The sequence below is a fragment of the Chinchilla lanigera genome, unplaced genomic scaffold (assembly GCF_000276665.1).
Source record: "Chinchilla lanigera isolate Chin_1 unplaced genomic scaffold, ChiLan1.0 scaffold00008, whole genome shotgun sequence".
NCBI lineage: Eukaryota > Metazoa > Chordata > Mammalia > Rodentia > Chinchillidae > Chinchilla > Chinchilla lanigera.
Window position 1 is genome coordinate 29,451,848 of NW_004955409.1, and position 20,758 is coordinate 29,472,605.

The 20,758-nt window shown below is 38.6% G+C and overlaps 1 protein-coding gene across 1 annotated transcript in view; it reads left to right on the top strand.

Moving 5' to 3' along the window:
- Hectd1 (HECT domain containing E3 ubiquitin protein ligase 1) overlaps positions 1 to 18,776 on the top strand; it is a 97,052-nt gene extending 78,276 nt beyond the window's left edge. The window contains exons 28-42 of the mRNA XM_005376961.2: positions 38 to 194; positions 3,864 to 4,086; positions 5,941 to 5,995; positions 6,213 to 6,395; positions 6,878 to 7,085; positions 7,165 to 7,250; positions 7,453 to 7,580; positions 9,984 to 10,185; positions 11,951 to 12,088; positions 12,509 to 13,116; positions 15,189 to 15,267; positions 15,519 to 15,612; positions 16,253 to 16,403; positions 17,586 to 17,730; positions 17,840 to 18,776. Coding sequence (XP_005377018.1) covers positions 38 to 194; positions 3,864 to 4,086; positions 5,941 to 5,995; positions 6,213 to 6,395; positions 6,878 to 7,085; positions 7,165 to 7,250; positions 7,453 to 7,580; positions 9,984 to 10,185; positions 11,951 to 12,088; positions 12,509 to 13,116; positions 15,189 to 15,267; positions 15,519 to 15,612; positions 16,253 to 16,403; positions 17,586 to 17,730; positions 17,840 to 17,977 — 2,595 coding nt within the window. The 3' untranslated portion in view covers positions 17,978 to 18,776. The remainder of the gene's footprint in view (positions 1 to 37; positions 195 to 3,863; positions 4,087 to 5,940; positions 5,996 to 6,212; positions 6,396 to 6,877; positions 7,086 to 7,164; positions 7,251 to 7,452; positions 7,581 to 9,983; positions 10,186 to 11,950; positions 12,089 to 12,508; positions 13,117 to 15,188; positions 15,268 to 15,518; positions 15,613 to 16,252; positions 16,404 to 17,585; positions 17,731 to 17,839) is intronic.
- The last annotated feature ends 1,982 nt before the right edge of the window (positions 18,777 to 20,758 follow it).

Sequence of the window (20,758 nt, forward strand, 5' to 3'; positions counted from 1 at the left end):
GTTTTCATCTTGTTTATATGGAATTTTATTTTTACAGGAAGAAGAAGAGTATGAAACGAAAGGAGGGCGCCGGAGAACATGGGATGATGATTATGTGCTAAAGCGGCAGTTTTCTGCTTTGGTTCCTGCTTTTGATCCTAGACCTGGCCGTACTAATGTCCAACAGACAACTGACCTAGAAATCCCACCCCCAGGTATAGAATATTTGAGTTTTGTGATTTAATGTTAAATGATACCAAATACGATAGGTACATACAGTTTGAAAAGCAAGGTGTTCTTACACATGTAGATTATAAGTAAAAATTTCTTAAAGAGCTCCCTTATTAGTTCTTTAAAATATTTATGTGTTAGCTGGGAGTGATGGCACATGCCTGTAATCCCAGCACTCGGGAGACTAAGGCAGGAGCATTGCTGTGAGTTCGAGTGTAGACTCGACTACATAGTGAGTTCAAGGCCAGCCTGAACTACACAGCAAATCCCTGTCTCAAAAAAAATAAAATAAATTAAATTAAATATATATGTTTTAGTGGAGCAAATTACAAATTTTTTATTTCATTTTATTTTTGTGTTCCTGGAGATTAAACCTAGGGCCTAGTGCATGCTAAACCTGTATTCATCTGCAGACTACATTGCTAACTCACTAATCATTTTAAGCTTTTAAACTAGGCCTGGTGGCTGATGCCTATAATGTTAGTACTCTGGGAGTATGAAGCAGGAGTGTAAGTTCTGGGTCACCCTTAATGAAACGCTGTGTCAAGATGTAAAAAGTAGGGGCTGGGGATACAGCTCAGTACAAAGGCGAATGTCCAGACCACATACACGTGCATGTGTGCAAAAAAAAAACAAACTGCATTTTGTATTTTTGCTGTCTCTCAAGTATTGCATCATGTAAAAGGTATGACAGGCACTTTAATGGCCTCCTTAAAGTTATCCAGGTATTGCCAGGCACAGTGGCTCATACTTGTAATCCCAGCATTTTGGGAGGCTAAGGCAGGAAGAGTCCAAGTTTCAGACCAACTTGAGCAACTTAGTGAGACCCTATCTCAAAATTTAAAAAATAACAAAAAGGGCTGGGGCTATAGCTCATTGCTTCCTGGGTTCAATCTCTGGTACTGCAAACATTTTTTTAAAGGGCATGGTAGATTTGCAGGTCCTAACTTCTGGAATCTAGAAATACATACAGGTTTTCTCAGTATGACAGAGACTTTGCAGATATGGTGAAGTGAAACGTCTACAGATGGGTAGATTATTGTGGATTATCAAGTGGGCCCAGTGTAGTGCAAAGAGTCCTTATAATAGGGCAGAGGACTCTGAGATTACAGGCAAGTACTCCTGCAGGAGCTTTTTTGTTTGTTTTGAGACAAGGTCTCACCACATAGTTCAGGGTGGCCTATAGGAGGAGCCAGAGTCAGAGAAGGTGTGACTAAGGATCATTGAGGGGCCATGAGCTAAAAAATGTGGATAGCATCCAGAACTGAGAAGAGACAAAGAAAGAGATTTCCCTATAGCTTGCAGAAGGAATGAGTCTTAAAAATAAATCCATTTAAGACTTGATTTCTAGAGCTATGAGATAAAACCAATAAATTAGTTTTTTAAAACACTCAATTTATGATTAATATTTTACTGCAGCAATAGGAAACTAATATATCCGGTAGTCCTAAAGTGTTTAATCCTAAATTTTCACTTCTCTTAACACAGAGAGAATGATAGTCTTTTTGACAAGGCATATTCTGCTTAAACAAGTTAAAAAAATTTAAAGGGGTTAGCATTTAAATTTAACATAACTGGTTCATAATTCTTACAAAAGAAGACTTAAGTTGTTACATCTGGAATGTGCTTTTCAGTTGATACATACTGTGTTAAATACAAACGTAGGGAGCTTGGGATATAGCTCAGTGGCATAAGTACCTACCTGGCAAGTGCAAGGTCCTGAGTTTGATTCTTGGTACCAAAAAAAAATAATAATAATAATAGATGCCCTTTGTAGTGTACTATTCCAGGTGCAGGTAAACTTAGGTTGAATCAAGATGTTCCAGAGTTTCTCCAAAAAGGGAAACCTGGATGGGCGAGGTGATGTATGTCTGTAATTTCAGCATTTGGAGCCAGGCATCATGGTGCATACCTGTAATCCTAGCACTTAGGAGGCTGCGACAGGAGGACTGCTATGAGTTAGAGGCCAGCCTGGGCTAAATAGTGAGTTTGAGGCCAGGCTGAACTACGTAGGGGGACCTTGTCTCAAAAAACAAACAAAGCAAGCAGCTAATCTCAGCACTTGGGAGGCTGAGGTGCTAGGATTTCCACAAGATAAGTGAGTTTAAGGCCACCCTGAACTATGTAGTGAGACCTTGTCTCAAAACAAACAAAAAAGCTCCTGCAGGAGTACTTGCCTGTAATCTCAGATACTCAGGAAGCTGAGGCAGGAGGATTGGAGCACAGGTTCTAGACCAGCCTGGACAATTTAGCGAAATCCTGTCAATGAAAAGTTCTGGCGATATTGCTCAGTGACAGAGTGCTTGCCTGTAGAGAACTTGTTGATCTGTCAGTGTACCCCTGGGAGGAACGGGGGCGGGTATGAGGAAAATAAAGACAAGAGCTGGGTCAGGTGGAGGCAGACCTCTTTTAACTGATGGGCAAGAGGCCCTAACATCAACAGTAGGGGGTTTTATACTCTTGCAAAGTTAGTATCACCAGCAGCAGTGTTGCGTAGCGACTAAGGACTGTATTGTCCAGGCAGGGTGCTTTTCTCAATACTGAAATAGCTTGACTGCTCAAGGCACTCTGGCTCTGTCCTGCCTTCACACATATGAACAGTTTCCAGCTCCCACAGCTCCCAGCACTTGCCCAGCACAGGTGAAACCCTGTATTCAATCTCTGGTGCCCCACCCCACCTAGGAAAAGCTAAAACTGGACCTGGTGGCACATGCTCTTAATCTGAGTACTCAGGAGGCTGAAGCAAAAGAATAGCAATTTTGAAGCCAGTCTGGGCTATGTAGTGAGACCCTAACAAAAAACAAAGGGAGGGAAGAATGGAAAGGAAGGGAAAGGAAAAAAGATTGTAGAGAGTATAAATAGACCTTTTGTAGAGGTTTTTGACAAAGATGTAGACCTTTTGTAGAGGTTTTTGACAAAAATGCAGACTTTTTGTAGACGTTTTCGACAATATATTTCATACATTCTGATGAAATATTTTTGCCACTAGTACTTATACTAAAGAATATTAGCTGTGCATTGTTTATATACATTGATGACTACAAATATACCAAATATGTTGTCAAAATATTGAAAATGTCCTTAATTATGTCCAGGAATAGAGAGATGGCTCAGTTAAGTTACAGTAGGATGTCATGTGTGAGTAAAATAATATTTCAGATGACTACTATTATAAGAAGCAAAGATTCAGGAGCTAATAAAAAGAATTCGCCCCAAACACATTATCAACCTAATTATATTTGTGTGTGTTTCCCTCAAAAGTAACTCATTCATCTAGTATAAGTTTGACTGGTCATTGGCCCAGAATAGGTAGTTTTCTCTGAATATAGAGATACAGTTATTTGTAGTTTTCTGATTAATAAAAATGTTTTAAGTATTCAGTTATGTCTTTCCAAAACAAAGTGGGAGATTCCTATCACACATATATATTCTGTTCTAGCACTTGTCTTTTAAAAAGTTACATATTTCCATTTTTGAGGAAAAAACAAACGCGAAATGTTCAAACCAGGAGAGTCTTAAGTAGCTGGCACCATCTAGCTAATGTATGGCAAAATCATGTGACTTTCATGTGGCCTTACCTCCTTGGTACAGTTTTCTTTTCTGGAACGCTCATGTTAATATGATTATTTGTTACATATCTTCCCAATTTTCAGGAACACCTCATTCAGAGCTCTTAGAAGAGGTCGAATGCACTCCTTCACCTCGATTAGCCCTCACTTTGAAAGTAACAGGTCTTGGAACAACTCGTGAAGTCGAATTGCCACTCACCAATTTCAGATCAACTATCTTTTACTATGTACAAAAATTGCTTCAGTTATCCTGTAATGGCAATGTGAAATCAGATAAACTTAGACGTATTTGGGAGCCAACATACACGTAAGAGATTTTAATCTTTTTTTTTTAAGTTTTAAGTAGAAATTGTAATAACAGATGAGCCAAAAAGTATTGTATTTGTATATTTCAGATTGTAGGAGCAGATACAAGCACTTCTGACTGATGTAGAGTGGCTAAATTTTAGAACTGGAAGGACATTTAGAAATAGTAATAATTGTTGGAAAGAGTGCTATTTGAACTCTTCGATCAAGATTGTGTATGACCTAAATGGTTTTTTTGTTTTTTTTTTTTTTGGTACCGGGAATCAAACTCATGACATCATGCTTGCCAGGCAGGCGCTGTGCCGCTGAGTTATATCCCCGGCCCTGCAAAATTGTGTTTGAAGTCCTAAATATTTTGCTTCTTTATTTGAATGTGTGTGTTAAATTTACTCTTTGTTCATTAGTAAATAATGATCAGATATTTATATTATTAAGTATAAATATTGGGCATGTTTAACATTTTTGTGTCTCATGTCTATAATTTGTAAAATGAGAGTAGTTTTGAGGAGTTGATGACTTAATATATGTAAAGAGTTTTTAGTACTTTCCAGGATGTGGTAAGTGCTTGGTAAGCATTACTTAAAATGGCCTTAGTGGGGATAGGGATTTAGCTCAGCGGCACAGTGCCTGCCTGGCAAGTGCGAGGTGGTGAGTTCGATTCCCAGTACCGGAAAAAAACAAAAAGCAACAACAACAACAAAATGGGCTTAATGGTGCACACTTGTAATTCTTGTAGTCTATGAGACTGAAGCAGAAGGATCTCAAATTGAAACCCAGCCTGTATAATTTAACATCTGAGGAAGTTCCTGTCTCAATAACAAATGAAAAAGAGCTGGGCATGCAACTCAGAATGAAGGCTCTGGTTTCAATCTCAGTACTACAGAAAAGTATTCTAAGATAATCACTTTCATAGTAATAATGTACAGAATGAATTATTGTCTTATAATTCTTGTGGTGACTTTTGTGTGTTTTCTTACGTTCTCTTAAAAGTCTTTGGTAATCTTATATAATGTCCAATAGTAATTCAAGTCCTTCTGAGATAGAATAATCATATTCTCCCTCTCTTTGATTTTTATTGATTTTAAAAATTGACTTCAGTCCCATATATGAATGTAAGTACTCCTGATCATTGTTAATCCTACCCTTTCCAGGTAGACACAAAAACTCCCATTTTATTTTTGCAACAATGTGTGAATGTCATTTTATTTTTACAATAATATACAGATGTCATGAAAATTGGTATAATATAGAACATTTTTTATCTTGAAAAGTTCTAGATTTGATGAGTGCTTTTTTTTTTTTTTCCAAAAGTGCTAAATTTATAAATCATAACTTGGGAGTGTGGTTTCTGCTACTTTCACTTACGTTTAACTAATGATTTCTTTTCTTAAAAATTTTCCTTGAAGCTGGGTGGTACACACTTGTAATCTTAGCTTCCCAAGGAGGCTGTGGCAGGAGGATCACAAGTTGGAGTGCAAGGGTGAGGGACAAAGCACAGTAGCACAGACACCTGCCTGGCAAGTGCAAGGTCCTGAGTTCGATTCCTGGCACCAAAAAAAAAAAAATTTGGAGCCCAGCCTGGGCATGTTAGTAAGACCCTGACTCAGAATACAATCAAGAGGTCTGGGGGTGTAACTGAGTGGTAGCACTGCATGCTTAGCACTTGCCTAAGCGTGCACAAGGCCCTTGGGTTCCATCACAATGCTGGAAAAACAAAACCTTGTGTTTAATTTTTAATGCAGCATATATCTAGTAATGATATCATTCATATATTTTATTTAAGAATTAGAGCCTTACTGGAAATAACTATGAATCATTTGGTTTATGAATTAACTCATAATGTCTTCATCTTTAGAATCATGTACAGAGAAATGAAGGATTCTGACAAAGAAAAGGAAAATGGGAAAACAGTAAGTTATTTTTAAAAATGGTTCTTACTCTTGACTAGTGAAAAAAAAAGGAAAGGAAAAACTAACACTGCTGCATTTGAACATTTGAGAGGAAAAAATGACTAACTGGAACTCTTTAGATTATGTGCATGGTCTTAAAGCTACCTCATGTAATGCATGTGAAATACTATAGACTTTCTGTGTGGGAAAGGCCATCATTTGGTTTTTCCTGTTGTAGGGCTGCTGGTCAATAGAGCATGTGGAACAGTACCTTGGCACTGATGAATTACCCAAGAATGACTTGATAACCTACCTGCAGAAGAATGCAGATGCTGCTTTCCTGCGCCACTGGAAATTAACTGGCACTAATAAAAGTATTAGGAAAAACAGAAATTGTTCTCAGCTCATAGCTGCATATAAGGTACATATTGGCATCAAAAACTGTTTTGAATGGGAATGGCTTTATGCTTTGTTTTGTAGCTTTAAAAGCTTAAGGGGCGAGGGTTGTAGCTCAGCAACAGAGCGCTTGCTTAGCATGCGCGAGGTATTGTGTTTGGTTCCCAGCAAAGTGTGTACACACACACACAAAAGCTTGAAAAGCAGAGGAGGTACATTGGGGCATTTTATAAAAAATGAATTTGTATAACATTAATATACTAAAACTAAAATTTTCAGATATGGTTTGTGGTATTGGGTCTCAGTATAGACTTATTAACTAGGGTTAATGGTTTTGTTTTATTTGGCATTTTTAATGGTTTATAACACATTGATGTTTGTGTATTTATATTTCAAAGGAGGCAATTCTGTGAAAAATTTCAGCCTTTTCAAAGTAATACCAACACAATGACGTAATGCATGCTTAAAAGTGTGATTAATGACCAACTTCACTACTTCTTTCTCCAGGATTTTTGTGAGCATGGAACAAAGTCTGGATTAAATCAGGGGGCCATTTCTACTCTTCAAAATAGTGATATTCTTAGTCTGACAAAAGAACAACCTCAGGCCAAAGCAGGCAATGGACAGAACTCTTGTGGAGTAGAAGATGTTCTTCAGCTTCTGCGTATTCTGTATATAGTTGCAAGTGATCCTTATTCAAGAATATCCCAAGAAGGTCTGTAACAAGCCTTATTTCATTTCTATAGCATTTTAAAGCCAGTTTATTTCATTAATTTTGTTAATCAATTTTATAGATGGTGATGAGCAGCCTCAGTTTACTTTTCCACCAGATGAATTTACTAGCAAAAAAATTACAACAAAAATTTTGCAGCAGATTGAGGTAATAAAATCACCTGGATGAACTTTTCATCCTAAAACTGTTGAATTTTTCACAGTATTCTTTTTCCTTCCTTTTCTGCCTCATAATACTTTCTTTCCCTATTCAGTAATTTGGGCCATATGATCTTTTGTAATTATTAATTACATTAAAGAATTTAGATTGACTTTTTAGCACTAACACATTGTTATTTATTAATTTGCAGGAACCGTTGGCATTGGCTAGTGGGGCTCTACCAGACTGGTGTGAGCAGTTAACCAGCAAGTGTCCTTTTCTAATACCATTTGAAACTAGACAGCTTTATTTCACATGTACAGCATTTGGTGCCTCAAGGTAGGGAGTGCACCTTTTTGTGTTTAGAATAAGTGTTTTTTTGTGTGTTACATAAATTCAAAATGTGTGAATACACTGTTGTTTTTTGTGGTATTAGAGACTAAATCCAGGATCTTGTGCATGCTAGGCATGTGCTCTACCATTGAGCTACATCCCCAGACATTCTTAAAATTTTACTTTGAGACAGGGTCTTGTGGAATTGTCCAGGATAGCCTCTGGCAAATACCTATTTAAGACCAAAGGCAACATTAGGCGTGGTGGTGTGCAGCCTGTAATCCCAGCACTCAGGAATCTAGGGCAAGGAGGATCACTACAAATTTAAGGCCAGCCTGAACTACATAGGAAGAGCCTATCTCCAAAAAGTCCATACACACGCACACACACACATGAAAAAGACTAATGATGGCAGGAATGAGTTTTATGTTTATTTACTTATTCATTCATTCATTCATTCATCTTTTTTGAGACAGGATTTCATTGTACAGATTAGGCTGGCCTTGAACTCACTTGGTAGCCCACGTTGGTCTCAAATTCTCAGTGTTCCTCCTGCCTCAGCCTCCCTAGTGCTGGGATTATAGGTGTGTGCCACCATACCTAGTAGATTTTATGTTCTTTTAAAAAGCTGTAATCCCAGCACCTCGAAGGCTGAGGCAGGGAGATCCTCACGAGTTCAAGACCAGCCTGAGCAACAAAGTAAACTCAAGGCCAGCCTGAACTGCATAATGAGACCCTGCCTCAAAAAGACAGTCCGCCCCGCCAAAAAAAATTATCATTATGGCCAGATGTGGTGGTGCATACCTATAATCCCAGCACTCTGGAGGCTGAAGCAAGGAGGATCATTGGGAGTTTGAGACCAGCCTGGAGCTCAAGGCCAGCCCAAACTGCATAGTGTGAACCTGTCTCAAAAAGACAAAGTTGTCATCATGTAAAATTTTCAATTTCTAGTTATATATATGCTTGATTAGTCTGGCTTCAGTCAGATTCTTCCATCAGCTAACATTTAGTAGCACACACAGTTGTTTAAATTCTTTGCAGTACCATATAAGGTACTTGCAGATAGCTCTAATAATTTTTAAATACATCTTTCTTCTGACCATCATATTTTGTCTTACAAAATATACTAGCAGTATACTGCTTAATATACTGCATATTTTACTTAATTTTGTATCTCTATCTTCCTTTACTAGATCAAAGTTTCATGAGGGGAGGAAATTATGGTTGTTTTGCTCATTGCTCTAGCTGAGGGGCCTAAAACACTATATATATAGCACATTCTGGGTGTCCAATATTTTGTTGAATGATTGTATACCCTGAGTATTCTGTCAACGTAGATGTAAAATCGTAATTTAAAATATAGGTGTTTTCTTTCCTAGTATTTGTATTACTAGAACTCTAGGCCTATTGTGATAAATGGCATTGCTTGGGTCTTATAGATGAGGAAATTGATTCTCAAAGTACATAGTTGATTTGCTTGAGATTACAAAAAAAAATAGCACACATGAGAGAATGGGACCTTCATCTTCTTATTCTGAGTTAGAGGTTCTTTCACCCTAGATGGATTAGCTTTGTGTTCTTTAACCATTCTTATGGTGGTTTTTGGTTTCTATCATAGTAATAAAAGTAAGTATACTTTAGTTTCTTTCTTTCTTTTTTTTTTTTGTCTTTTTGAGACAGGGTCTCGCTATGCAAAGTGAGCCTTGAGCTCACTTTGTAGCCCAGGCTGGTCTCAAACTCACAACGATCCTCCTGCCTCAGCCTCCCAAATGCTGGGATTACAGGTGTGTGTTACCATGCCTGGCTTCAATATACTCTAGTTTCTCTGATAGGAACTGTTATGTGATGCTGGACCACTGACTTTATTTAATCACTAAAATAAAGAGGAAAAGGTAGACCTAGTACTTTTCTCAGTTTAAAGGAGATTATAATAAGAAGAAGTTCATACATTTGTACTTAAAAAGGAAGCAGTGGTTTTTAAGCAGTTAAAAAATAGTATTTACCTGAGGGTGGTGGCATATGCCTGTAATCCCAGCACTCAAGTGTCTGAGGCAGGAAGATTGCAAGTTGGAAACCAGCCTGAGTTACATACCACGTTTACCCAGCCTGGGCTATTATATAACAAGACAGTGTCTCAGAAAAGGGTTGGGTAGCTGAGAATATAGCTGTATGTGAAGGCCCTAGGCTCAATCCCCAGTACAGCAAAAGCAGAAAGAGAGAGGGGGAGGGAGAGGGAGAAAGACATGAAGGGAGGGAGGGAGGGAGAGGGGGGAGGAAAGAAGGGGCAAAGAAAGGTGAAAATCTCTCAGATACCATGCTTTACAATTCCGAGTCTTTGTATTCTGTTGCTGGCTTAGTATAGTCAGCGGCTAAAGTATGCTTGACTACACAGGTATTTTTCTGTTTCAGAGCAATAGTGTGGTTGCAAAACCGACGTGAAGCCACTGTAGAGCGCACAAGGACCACAAGCAGTGTGAGGCGAGATGATCCAGGAGAGTTTAGAGTTGGTCGCCTCAAGCACGAAAGAGTAAAAGTTCCTCGAGGTGAATCACTAATGGAATGGGCTGAGAATGTCATGCAAATACATGCGGACCGGAAATCAGTTCTTGAGGTAACTCGTACAAAATAACATCATTTAAGGAAGAAAGAATGACACTTGGTGAACTAGCCAGTCTTTATTTTCACTGCTTAAAAACTCAGGTAAACTTGAAAAGGGATTTCTGTGAGGAGGCTTTTTTTCTGGCAGAGCATCTCATAAGAAGATGCTGGCCCACCTCTTCAGGAGTCAGGATCTTGTGAACTCTTCTATTGTGGGAGGTCTGCAGTACTGGAGGTCGAACCCACTGCCTCATACTGAGCTACTTCCTATCCATTTTTATTTTTCACTTCAAGATAGATTCTGAGTAAGTTGCATAGACTGGCCTTGAACTCACAGTCCTGTTGCTTCAGCCTCCCAAGTAGATGAGTTTACAGGCATGCGTGCACTGCCATGTCAGATTTAGGATCTTGTACACATAATGAACAGCAAAGAGCATCTGCACTTGTGCTCTAGGAGAAGTCTGAAGGCCACTACCCACTTCTTAATGGAGTTAAACTGAGTAATACAAAGGATTCTTTTTGGTTTTTAAGACAGGCTATATATCTCACTATATAGCCCAGGCTGACCTCAGACTTGCAGCGATCTTCCTACCTCAACCTCCCAAGTGCTAGGATTATGGGCATGCGCCACCAAGGATTATGGTGCTAGGATTATGGGCATGCACCCATCAAGGATTCTTTTGAATAGCCTGAATTTTGTTAAGCTGCCATATTAGATAATCTCCATTCTTGGATTATGTTGTTTTGTAATACTGTTTCACATACACTGTACTTGGTATTATACCATTAGTCTATATTGAGAGATGTTACAGCAAATGACAGTATGGAAATCGATACATTTACTGTAGAGATGCTGTTGTAGATATTGTTGGTTATATCCCATAAACACAGTATTCCTTATTGAAGAAACATCTCTCCTATCACAGATGTGAACCAGCTGGTTTGATCTTTTGGATCTTAAACTGTGAAGATGTCTAGAAGTCTAGACAGTGTAAAAGTTTTATTGCTTTCGCTTTATACACAAACTTTATAAGACATTTCAAATCATTTTTGGAAGAGGTAGATATGGTCAAAAATGTTTAAAATGATTGTCTAAAGTTATAAATAACTGGAAGAATTTAGGTGTTGGTATTACAAAGACACACATAACAATCTGTACACCATTATTTCCTACAGAAAATGATTTAACCTCTATCTGAAATTTTTCTTTGATGTAAAAAAATAGATAGAAAGCTGGGTGTAGTGGTGCACGCCTGTAATCTCAGTACTCAGAAGGCTGAGTCAGGAGGATCTCCGTGAGTTTGAGGCCAGCCTGGACTACAAAGCAAGACCTAGTCTCAAAAAAATGAGAAACAGATACAGTGTGGTACCTTGGTTCATGAAAACCTTTGTTTGCAAACTGCATCAGGTGACAACATGACTGTGGCCATTTTTCCCACACAAGCAGAAATATGGCCATCTTTCCCAAAATCATAGACCACACTGAGTTAGTCACCTGAGGTACCACCACTGTAATTCTACAGAGTGTTGCAAGGAGTGACTAACATGTGCTGTGTGTTCAGTGCAGTGCTGAAGTGTGTAATTACGACAAGTGGCATCTTGCCATCTAGGAAAGCTAGAACAAAATTCCTGTGTTGCTTTTAATCACTGATGTTGTTTAGAAAAAGCTGTGCCACTGGATCAGATATGATGTATTTTAGCATATTATAAATATATTAAAATAAAGAAAAATACTTTTAAGTTCACTTTTCTCCATAGTTTATTTGTTCATATTTTAGGTTGAATTTTTAGGAGAAGAAGGCACAGGCTTGGGACCCACATTAGAGTTTTATGCTCTGGTGGCAGCAGAATTCCAGAGGACTGACTTGGGAGCATGGCTTTGTGACGATAACTTCCCAGATGATGAATCTCGTCACGTAAGATTTATTTCTCATTTTGTGATTTGAGTTGTGAGTTTGCTATTAGAAAATGTTATGGGGGCCGGGGAGATAGCTCAGGGGCACAGTGCCTGCCTGGTAAGTGCAAGGTCCTGAGTTCAAGTCCCGGTAGGAGGGGCTGGGGTAGAGACAAAATACTAGATTCTGCTTTCAGAACTTAGCCAGGATTTCTGACTCTAATTTTATTAGTAAATAATCTGACATTAAAATATTTCTAAAAGATAAAATTTAGTCAACAAAAAGGTATTCAATAAAATACTATAAAATTTTAGAGAACTGATTCACAAAGATGTAATGTTCATGGTTTTTTTTTTTCACTTTGGTAAGATGATGATGATGTGTGTAGTTACCATTAGCTTTTATTTAATTTTGTTTGCATTTCTACCACTGAAAAATTAGGTTGATCTTGGCGGTGGAGTGAAACCTCCTGGATACTATGTACAGAGATCATGTGGTCTGTTCACAGCACCGTTTCCACAAGATAGTGATGAGCTTGAAAGGATCACAAAACTCTTTCACTTCCTTGGAATTTTCTTGGCCAAGTGCATTCAGGACAATAGACTTGTAGACTTACCTATTTCTAAACCTTTCTTTAAACTTATGTGTATGGGTGACATTAAAAGCAATATGAGTAAATTGATCTATGAGTCACGAGGTGATAGAGACTTGCACTGCACTGAAAGTCAGTCTGAAGCTTCGACCGAAGAAGGTCATGATTCACTCTCAGTGGGAAGTTTTGAAGAAGACTCAAAATCAGAATTCATTCTTGATCCCCCTAAGCCCAAACCACCAGCTTGGTTTAATGGGATTTTGACTTGGGAAGACTTTGAACTAGTGAACCCACACAGAGCCAGATTTTTAAAAGAAATTAAAGACCTTGCCATCAAGAGGCGCCAGATTTTAAGCAATAAAGCTCTTTCTGAAGATGAGAAGAACACAAAATTACAGGAACTAGTGCTGAAGAATCCATCAGGTTCTGGACCTCCACTTAGCATAGAGGACTTAGGGTAAGCTTTGTGTATGCATTCTTCAACCTAATGAATTAAGTTCTAAAGCTCCTGTTTCTTTGTCCTCACTCATTTGTAGTGTATGAGTAAACTGTCAGCAACACTAATATGTCATAAGAAATAATACTGATTTGAACGTTGTTTAGTAATACTATAATGATAGTACTTAGCATACCATTATATAGCTTACTAATCGTCAGACCTCTGGAAGGTTATCTAACTTTCCAAATGTGGTAAGTTTATGTATCTTGTGTAAAAAGCCAAAGTCAGCAATATTTATATATAGCCTATTTGGCAAACGTTAAAAAAGTTCGGTTGCGCCTGGTATGGTGGTGCATGCCTGTAATCCCAGCAGTCGGGAGGCTGAGGCAGGAGGATCATTGTGAGTTCGAGACCAGCCTCGGCTACAAAGTGAGCTTAAGACCAGCCTGAACTGCATAACAGACCCTGTCTCAAAAGGATTTAAAAGAAAAAAAAAGTTTGCTTGGTATGTAAGCTTTTATCCCCAGTGGCTATTTTAATTGCTGCAAATCTTTTTTCGTTTGTTTGTTAGGGCTTTTGGTTTGGTTTGTTTTTCTTTTTGTTTTTTGTTTGGAGACAGGGTCTCACTTTGTAGTCCAGGCTGGCCTTGAACTCACTGTGTAGCCAGGGCTGGTCATAAACTTGTGGCAATCCTCCTTCCTCAGTGGGATCCCTCCCAAATGCTGGGATTACAGGTGTGTGCCATGTCCAGCTTGCAAATTAATTTTGATAAAATTCTTTTATAATTATCACACCTTTCAGCATATTTTCCTTTGGGGTTGTTTGAGGGTTGACTGCAAGGCTTTCATATTTTTCTTTTTTCTGTTTCCTGATAATATTGGAAAGTTGTGTTTGATAAAGGTTATACTGTGTGCTGTATAACAGTGTTTCAGTCAACAGTGTGCCACACATACACACTGAGAGTGGTTCTGTAATATTTGAGTTGAAAATTGCGATCACCTGGCATTTTTACTGTACCTTTTCTGTGTTTAGACAGGTTTTTTTTTTTAATTATCTTTTTTTTTTTTTTTTTTCAGTTTTTTGAGACAGGATCTTGTTATATAATTTAGACTGGCCTTGAACTCACTGTGTAGCCCAGGCTGGCTTCAGACTTGTGGCAGTCCTCTTGCCTCAGCCTCCCGAGTGCTGGGATTACAGGCGTGCACTATCACACCCAGCCTATCTTATGTTCATACTACAACAACACCAACAGCAGTGACAAAATCTTCCCCCTCTAGAGTAGTGGGGACCTACTGTTAATCCTTATTTTTTCAATTGTAAGTGGACATTTTCCTTTCATGAGGAGGATGAATTAAACCATAAAAGTAGGAGAAAAGTACATTAGACTTTAAATCACATATACAAATGAGAACACAACTTTGCATGATACAGAGCTGGTGAGCTCCAGGCTGGGTAGTTATAAAACACTTTTCACAATGTTTCCTCCTCATTAGATGGTATTTTATGTGTACAGTGTGAATAACTTTAGTGAAGCAATAGCTTCTTCCCGATGGGGGAGAATCCTACTGTTACAGGTATGTTTCTACCAAGATGTATGTATGATATCCCATGTGTGCTAAGGTGTAAATACCATAACTCATTACAAAATCTTCAGTCCATTTATTTTCTGCCATCTGGGGAAGTGAAATATGGAAAGGTGTGGTTTCATGCAATCTTCGCAAAGTCAGACAGGTTTGAGAGCAATTGACTTAGCTTGTTTTTAAAATCTTTTTAAAAAATCTTGATTGTTGGAGATCAAATCCAGGAATTTGTACTTGCCAGGCAAGTGCTTTACCATGGAGTTTATATCCCTGGTCCTGGCATAATAGATTCTGTGCATAGAATTTCGCATTTACAAATTGGACCTCTGGTACTGAACCAGCACCATTTCATCCCCAGCACCACTAAACAAACAAAGGCTTCTTGTTTACGTCTAAGCTTGTATAATCTTACTGTTAGAAGAGGGGGCCAGTCATAGTTTTGGCAGCGATGTTACAAAAAATACCAATAGTTGCTAAGTGTCACTTAATCTGATTTTTTTGTTTACTCAGTTTAAATTTCCAGTTTTGCCCTTCCTCAAGAATATATGGCTTTACAGCTGTGGATCTCAAGCCAAGTGGTGAAGATGAGGTAAAGATTTGCATTTAACATAGTTAAGTTGTGGGGCTGGGGATTTAGCTCAGTGGCAAAGCGCCTGCCTGGCAAGCGCAAGGTCATGAGTTCAGTTCCCGGTACCGGAGAAAAACCAAAAAAATAAATAAATAAAATAAATAACATAGTTAAGTTGTGGAACATCCTCTTAACGAGGCCAGTTTTACTGGGTGCTACTGAATTCATATTCATGGATAGTAATAATTATACTGCTAATTTTTCTTTTACAGATGATAACGATGGATAATGCAGAAGAATATGTGGATTTGATGTTTGACTTCTGTATGCATACAGGTATTCAGAAACAGATGGAAGCCTTCCGAGGTAATTTGAAGGGATAATTCCCCCTTTTACTTTGAGACAGTGAAACTTCAGGAAATTAAGGTATAGTGCTAGCAGTCACTATATCTGCCTTCTAGTGCTTTAGATACTTAGGTCCTACAGAGCACTCACAATGGGTTAGAGCATTTGTGAGGCACCCTCTATCCTCATTTTGTGCCTGTGGAGTTAGAGGACTTGCTTTTGGCCCTTCATTTATTGCATACATTCTGCATTACATGATGAGGATGAATTAAACCATGAAAAGTTCTTCAGGTGAAGATAGGACAAAGTATATTAGACTGTAAATCACTTTTGAAAGCAAGAACACAACTCTGTCTACTTGTATGATACAGAGCTACTGAGCTCTAGGTTGGGTATTTATAAAAATTTGGCGGGTGACTAAATATTCACCAAAATATATAGTGACTAAATATCCTCTCAGCACATTTGTCATGTTCAGCAGAGATGTCTATAATTAAAACTATAGCACAGTTTGAATTTCAAGCCATTCTAGTTTATATTTATTCAAACATTTATGAACTTCTTTGCATCTTTTCTTTAGCTGACTTGAAATTTGGTCTTTTGTAATCCTAACTTACTTGGAAGCTGAGTTGTTTTCTTTTTTTCTATATGTATAATGTAGATGGATTTAATAAAGTTTTTCCAATGGAGAAATTAAGTTCCTTCAGCCATGAAGAAGTCCAGATGATTCTCTGTGGAAACCAGTCACCATCCTGGGCAGCAGAGGATATTATCAATTACACTGAACCTAAGCTAGGCTATACACGTGACAGGTATGTTTCGATAACTCTGAAGATCTAGAAAATCGTTTATATCCAAAAATCAAATGGCAAGTTCTCTAAAGAACTATAACTCAATGAGTTATATTCATAAAATAAATGGGAAAGCAGTGAAGATGCCAAGATGTGTATCCTTTCATAAGGCTGAGGGTACACAAAAAGACAGTTCAGTTGTAGCTTGTGTTAACATTGCTTTTCTTGTAATGTTTTTTTTTTGTTGTTGGTTTGTTTTTTTTTTTTTTTCTCCAGTACCGGGAACCGAACTCACAACCTTGCGCTTGCCAGGCAGGTGCTTTTGCCACTGAGCTAAATCCCCACCCTCTTTCTTGTAATGTTTTAATTGTTCATTATTTTTTAAACTGGGTAAATCATGAACCCTTAGGCTACACTGTATATATGTCAAGCTTTTTACTGGACAGAAGTGTGCAACTTGTGTACACATCTTAGAGAATTTTCTTTCTTTTGGGGGGAGGGGTACTGGGAATCAAGAATTTTCACCAAATGAGTGCACCTGTATATTAGTGCCCAGAGTGAGAACTTCACAAGTCCCCTTCTTGCCATATTCTTGTTTGGTAATTAAATCAGTGTTCATTGATTGATTTTGCTTGCTTTTTAGCTTTAATAAATGAAATCATGTAATGTATGTTCTTTATGCTTTAAGTACGTTTCATTGCTAGGAAGTATTTTACACAAATGTTTTTACAAGTTAATCTTTATTAGAACAAAAATTGGCTGTTTTGTCCCTTTTAATACGTTTAACCTTATTATATATGTGTATCTTGAGCTTTTCTGATTTATGGCTTTGTAGCATGTTTGATCTTACATTTCATTGCTTTTACTCTTTATAAGTGTAAGGCAGTCTTTGGGGGACTCTGAGGTTTTAATAGTAGCATATATTAGCTTATTTCATTTCTTTTTTTCTTTTTTCCTGGTACCAGGAATTGAACTCATGACCTCGCCGCTTACCAGGCAGGCACTGTGCTACTGGGCTAAATCCCCAGCCCCCTCTATCAGCTTATTTCATACTTAACCCCATGTCTAGATAATTCTATTCTTCGGATATGTGGATATTGTTTTGGGGGGGTCAGTTAATTGCCAGTTTTACAAAGTAGTGGTGGTGCTTTCTCCACTTATACTTGCTGTCAAATCAATATAACGGGACTTTTGTTCTTTTAGCCCTGGTTTCCTGAGATTCGTGAGGGTATTATGTGGCATGTCTTCAGATGAAAGGAAAGCATTCCTGCAGTTTACGACTGGTTGTTCAACTTTACCCCCAGGTGGACTGGCTAACTTGCATCCTAGGCTCACAGTTGTACGCAAGGTACAGACTCTAATACTACAGACTCTAAATGGAATTTAGTTACTTAAGTTTGAAGGGAATAAAATACTTAAACTGACAGTCTTCTGTTGTTTTCACTTTCTTCCTATAGGTTGATGCTACCGATGCAAGCTATCCATCAGTCAATACATGTGTGCATTACCTGAAGCTGCCTGAATATTCTTCTGAGGAGATCATGAGAGAGCGCTTGCTAGCTGCTACAATGGAGAAAGGCTTTCATCTCAATTGAGTTTTGAAGTGCAATGGGAGACATCAGACTTTTAAAGTACTAGTGAAGCCTCCTGTGTTTGTGTGCAGAGAAGTGTATGACCCTCCACGCTAATGACACATGCCTTTTTCCACCATTAAGGCTTTCAGAACATGTGGAATAAGTTTCTTAGCTGCTAATGATAAACCAACCCTTTAACTATCCAGCCAGCAGGTACATGGCATAGAACACTGTGTTGTTTTACAAGGGCTTTGTGACTGGAATTCGGTGGTCCTACTGGACTGTTCCAAAGAGCAGCTTCCCAGACTTCATCTTCACTGCTAAATTTCTAACAGTGTATTTGTGTAAAGTTTGTCATTTCATTCTCATTACACTACAGTTTGCCATCACTGATCTCCATTTTGCTGGCTTTTAAGCTACTTGGTCAAAAATCCTTTGTTCTTAAAACATAGTTATGAGCATCTCAAGCTTTTTCTTTTCCTTTTTAATGATGCCTGCACTATCAGATTATTCTAGTGTTTTCTCTTTTGTTTGGCATATAATCATGCACAGCCTTTTTATTTCTTTGAGGTGGGAGTATATTTTTATTTCCTAAATGCCATACTAGAAAGATCAAATTCTTAAGTGTGTTTGTGCAGCTCAAAAATGAAGATATACTAGGGGGCGGGGGAGGACACTGGTCTAGGTGCAAGGCACACTTAAAGCAAGTTTTATGTTTGGTTGTATTTTCTTTGTATATTATAAACATTTATTTAACTTGTTGCAGTTTGAAGTAAAAAATTTCCAAAATGTATGCTCAACAATAATCATTAAAATGTTTGCAGCGTACAAAACTGTGTTGTGTGACTAATTCAATGCAGTAATTAGACCTAGAAGCTTAATCGGATAATTTTCATTCTGAATCATTCAAGTTTAGTTTTCTGAGACCATGCCATGAAGAAATGGACTTTCTTTAGTAAATACACTTACTGAAATTGGAAAACTAGAAGAAAATACATATTCACATACTTGTGACATGCTTAAGTTGTGAAATATTCTTCAGCAGGAAATGTTAATTTTGTGGTTAACTTTTTAAATAGCAAGTCCACCATTACCACTGTATCTGCAGCAAGTCTAAAAGTCAACTTTTGTTTGTTTTTGTTTTTTGAGACAGGGTCTCACTGTGTCACCCCGGCTAGTAGCCTCAAATTTGGGATCCTCCTGCCTCAACTTCCTGAGTGCTGGGATTACAGGGGATGCTACCACACCTGGTTCAAAATGATTTTTAAATGTTACATTAGTGTGAAAAGAAACCACCAGAATATTTCTATTTGCTGGTTTTAAAGAAGGGGTTGTATTGCTATTCTCCAAGCTCCTATAATTAACACATCTGTGCATACAGGTGGAATAAATCTACTTGGCTGATTTTTCCAAATAGCTTTTTATTTTAAAGAGAAAAAAAATTTTCAAAACAAGGTAATAGGAGGGTAACAATGGTTAATACATTGCATATTGTTATCTTTACATTACTCAGAGTACAAGACATTTAATTGTCCCAACCAATATCAGTACAGGCCTTTCTTTTCAATGAACTAAGAGAAATTAGTAGTATAGCTACCTTGTAGATAGATTTTTGTCTGTTTTCCCCTTCTTTTCTCCATTCCTCCATCCCCGTTTCTCTTTCCTTTTGAAGTTTCTTCCCATTTTACAATATCTGTTGTATAGTTTGGATCTTATTTACTCTCTCAGCTTCTCACAGGAGGGAGACAATATGATATTTACACATGTGTGTCTGGTTTATTTCACTTACGAGTATCGTTTTGAGTTGCATCGATTTACCTATAAGTCTCCAGTTTATCCTTCTGTATGGCTGAGTAGTACTCCAGTGTATAAAAAGACCACATCTTTTTTATCCGTTCCCTGGTTGATGGGCATTTGGGTTATTTCCATGATCTAGCAATTACAAATTGTGCTGCTATAAATAGGGGTGCACATATATCACCGTGGTATGGTTTTTTTTTGGGGGGGGGCGGTTTTTCTCCGGTACCGGGAACCGAACTCATGACCTTGCGCTTGCCAGGCAGGCGCTTTGCCACTGAGCTAAATCCCCAGCCCCAGGTATGGTGTTTTTAATTCTTCTGGGAAGATAGCAGGGGAATAGCTGGGTCAAATGGGACCTAGTTTTTTGAGGAATCTCCAGACTGATTTCCACAGTGGTTGCACCAGTCTGCATAGACTCCCACCAACAGTGGAGAAGGGTTTCTTTCTCCCCACACCCCCTCCAGCACCAAATAGCTTTTCTTTTTAAGGCACTAAGAGCATGTTTGAAATTGCCCAGTAGTTTGAAAGTACATTATGGCCTTTCTACATTAGAAGAGGTAACTTCTACTTTGTAGTCAATGATTTGAGTACAGCTATCCTTTGATATCCTCACGGGGTTGGTTACAGGATCCTCTATGTATATTAAAAATCAAGGATACTGAGGGCGGGGAGCACCGGTCTTCCGGCTGGCTAGCTTCCTGCCTTGGCTCCCGGAGGGAGGGCCCCTGGCGCACGGGGAGCCTCGGGCGGGGAGCACCGGTCTTCGGACCGGCGGCTCACTCCCTGCCTTGTAGGCCCCGGAAGGAGGGCTTCCGGCGCACAGGGAGCCAGGGGCGGGGAGTGCCGGTCTTCCAGCTGGCTAGCTTCCTGCCTCGTGGGCTCCCGGAGGGAGGGTCCCCGGTGCATGGGGAGCCAAGTGGTGGCGAGCGCTGTTGCGCGCTGCCGCTCAATTGAGATCTATCATGACACAGAGAAACAGTGACACAATTGGCCCACCATGCA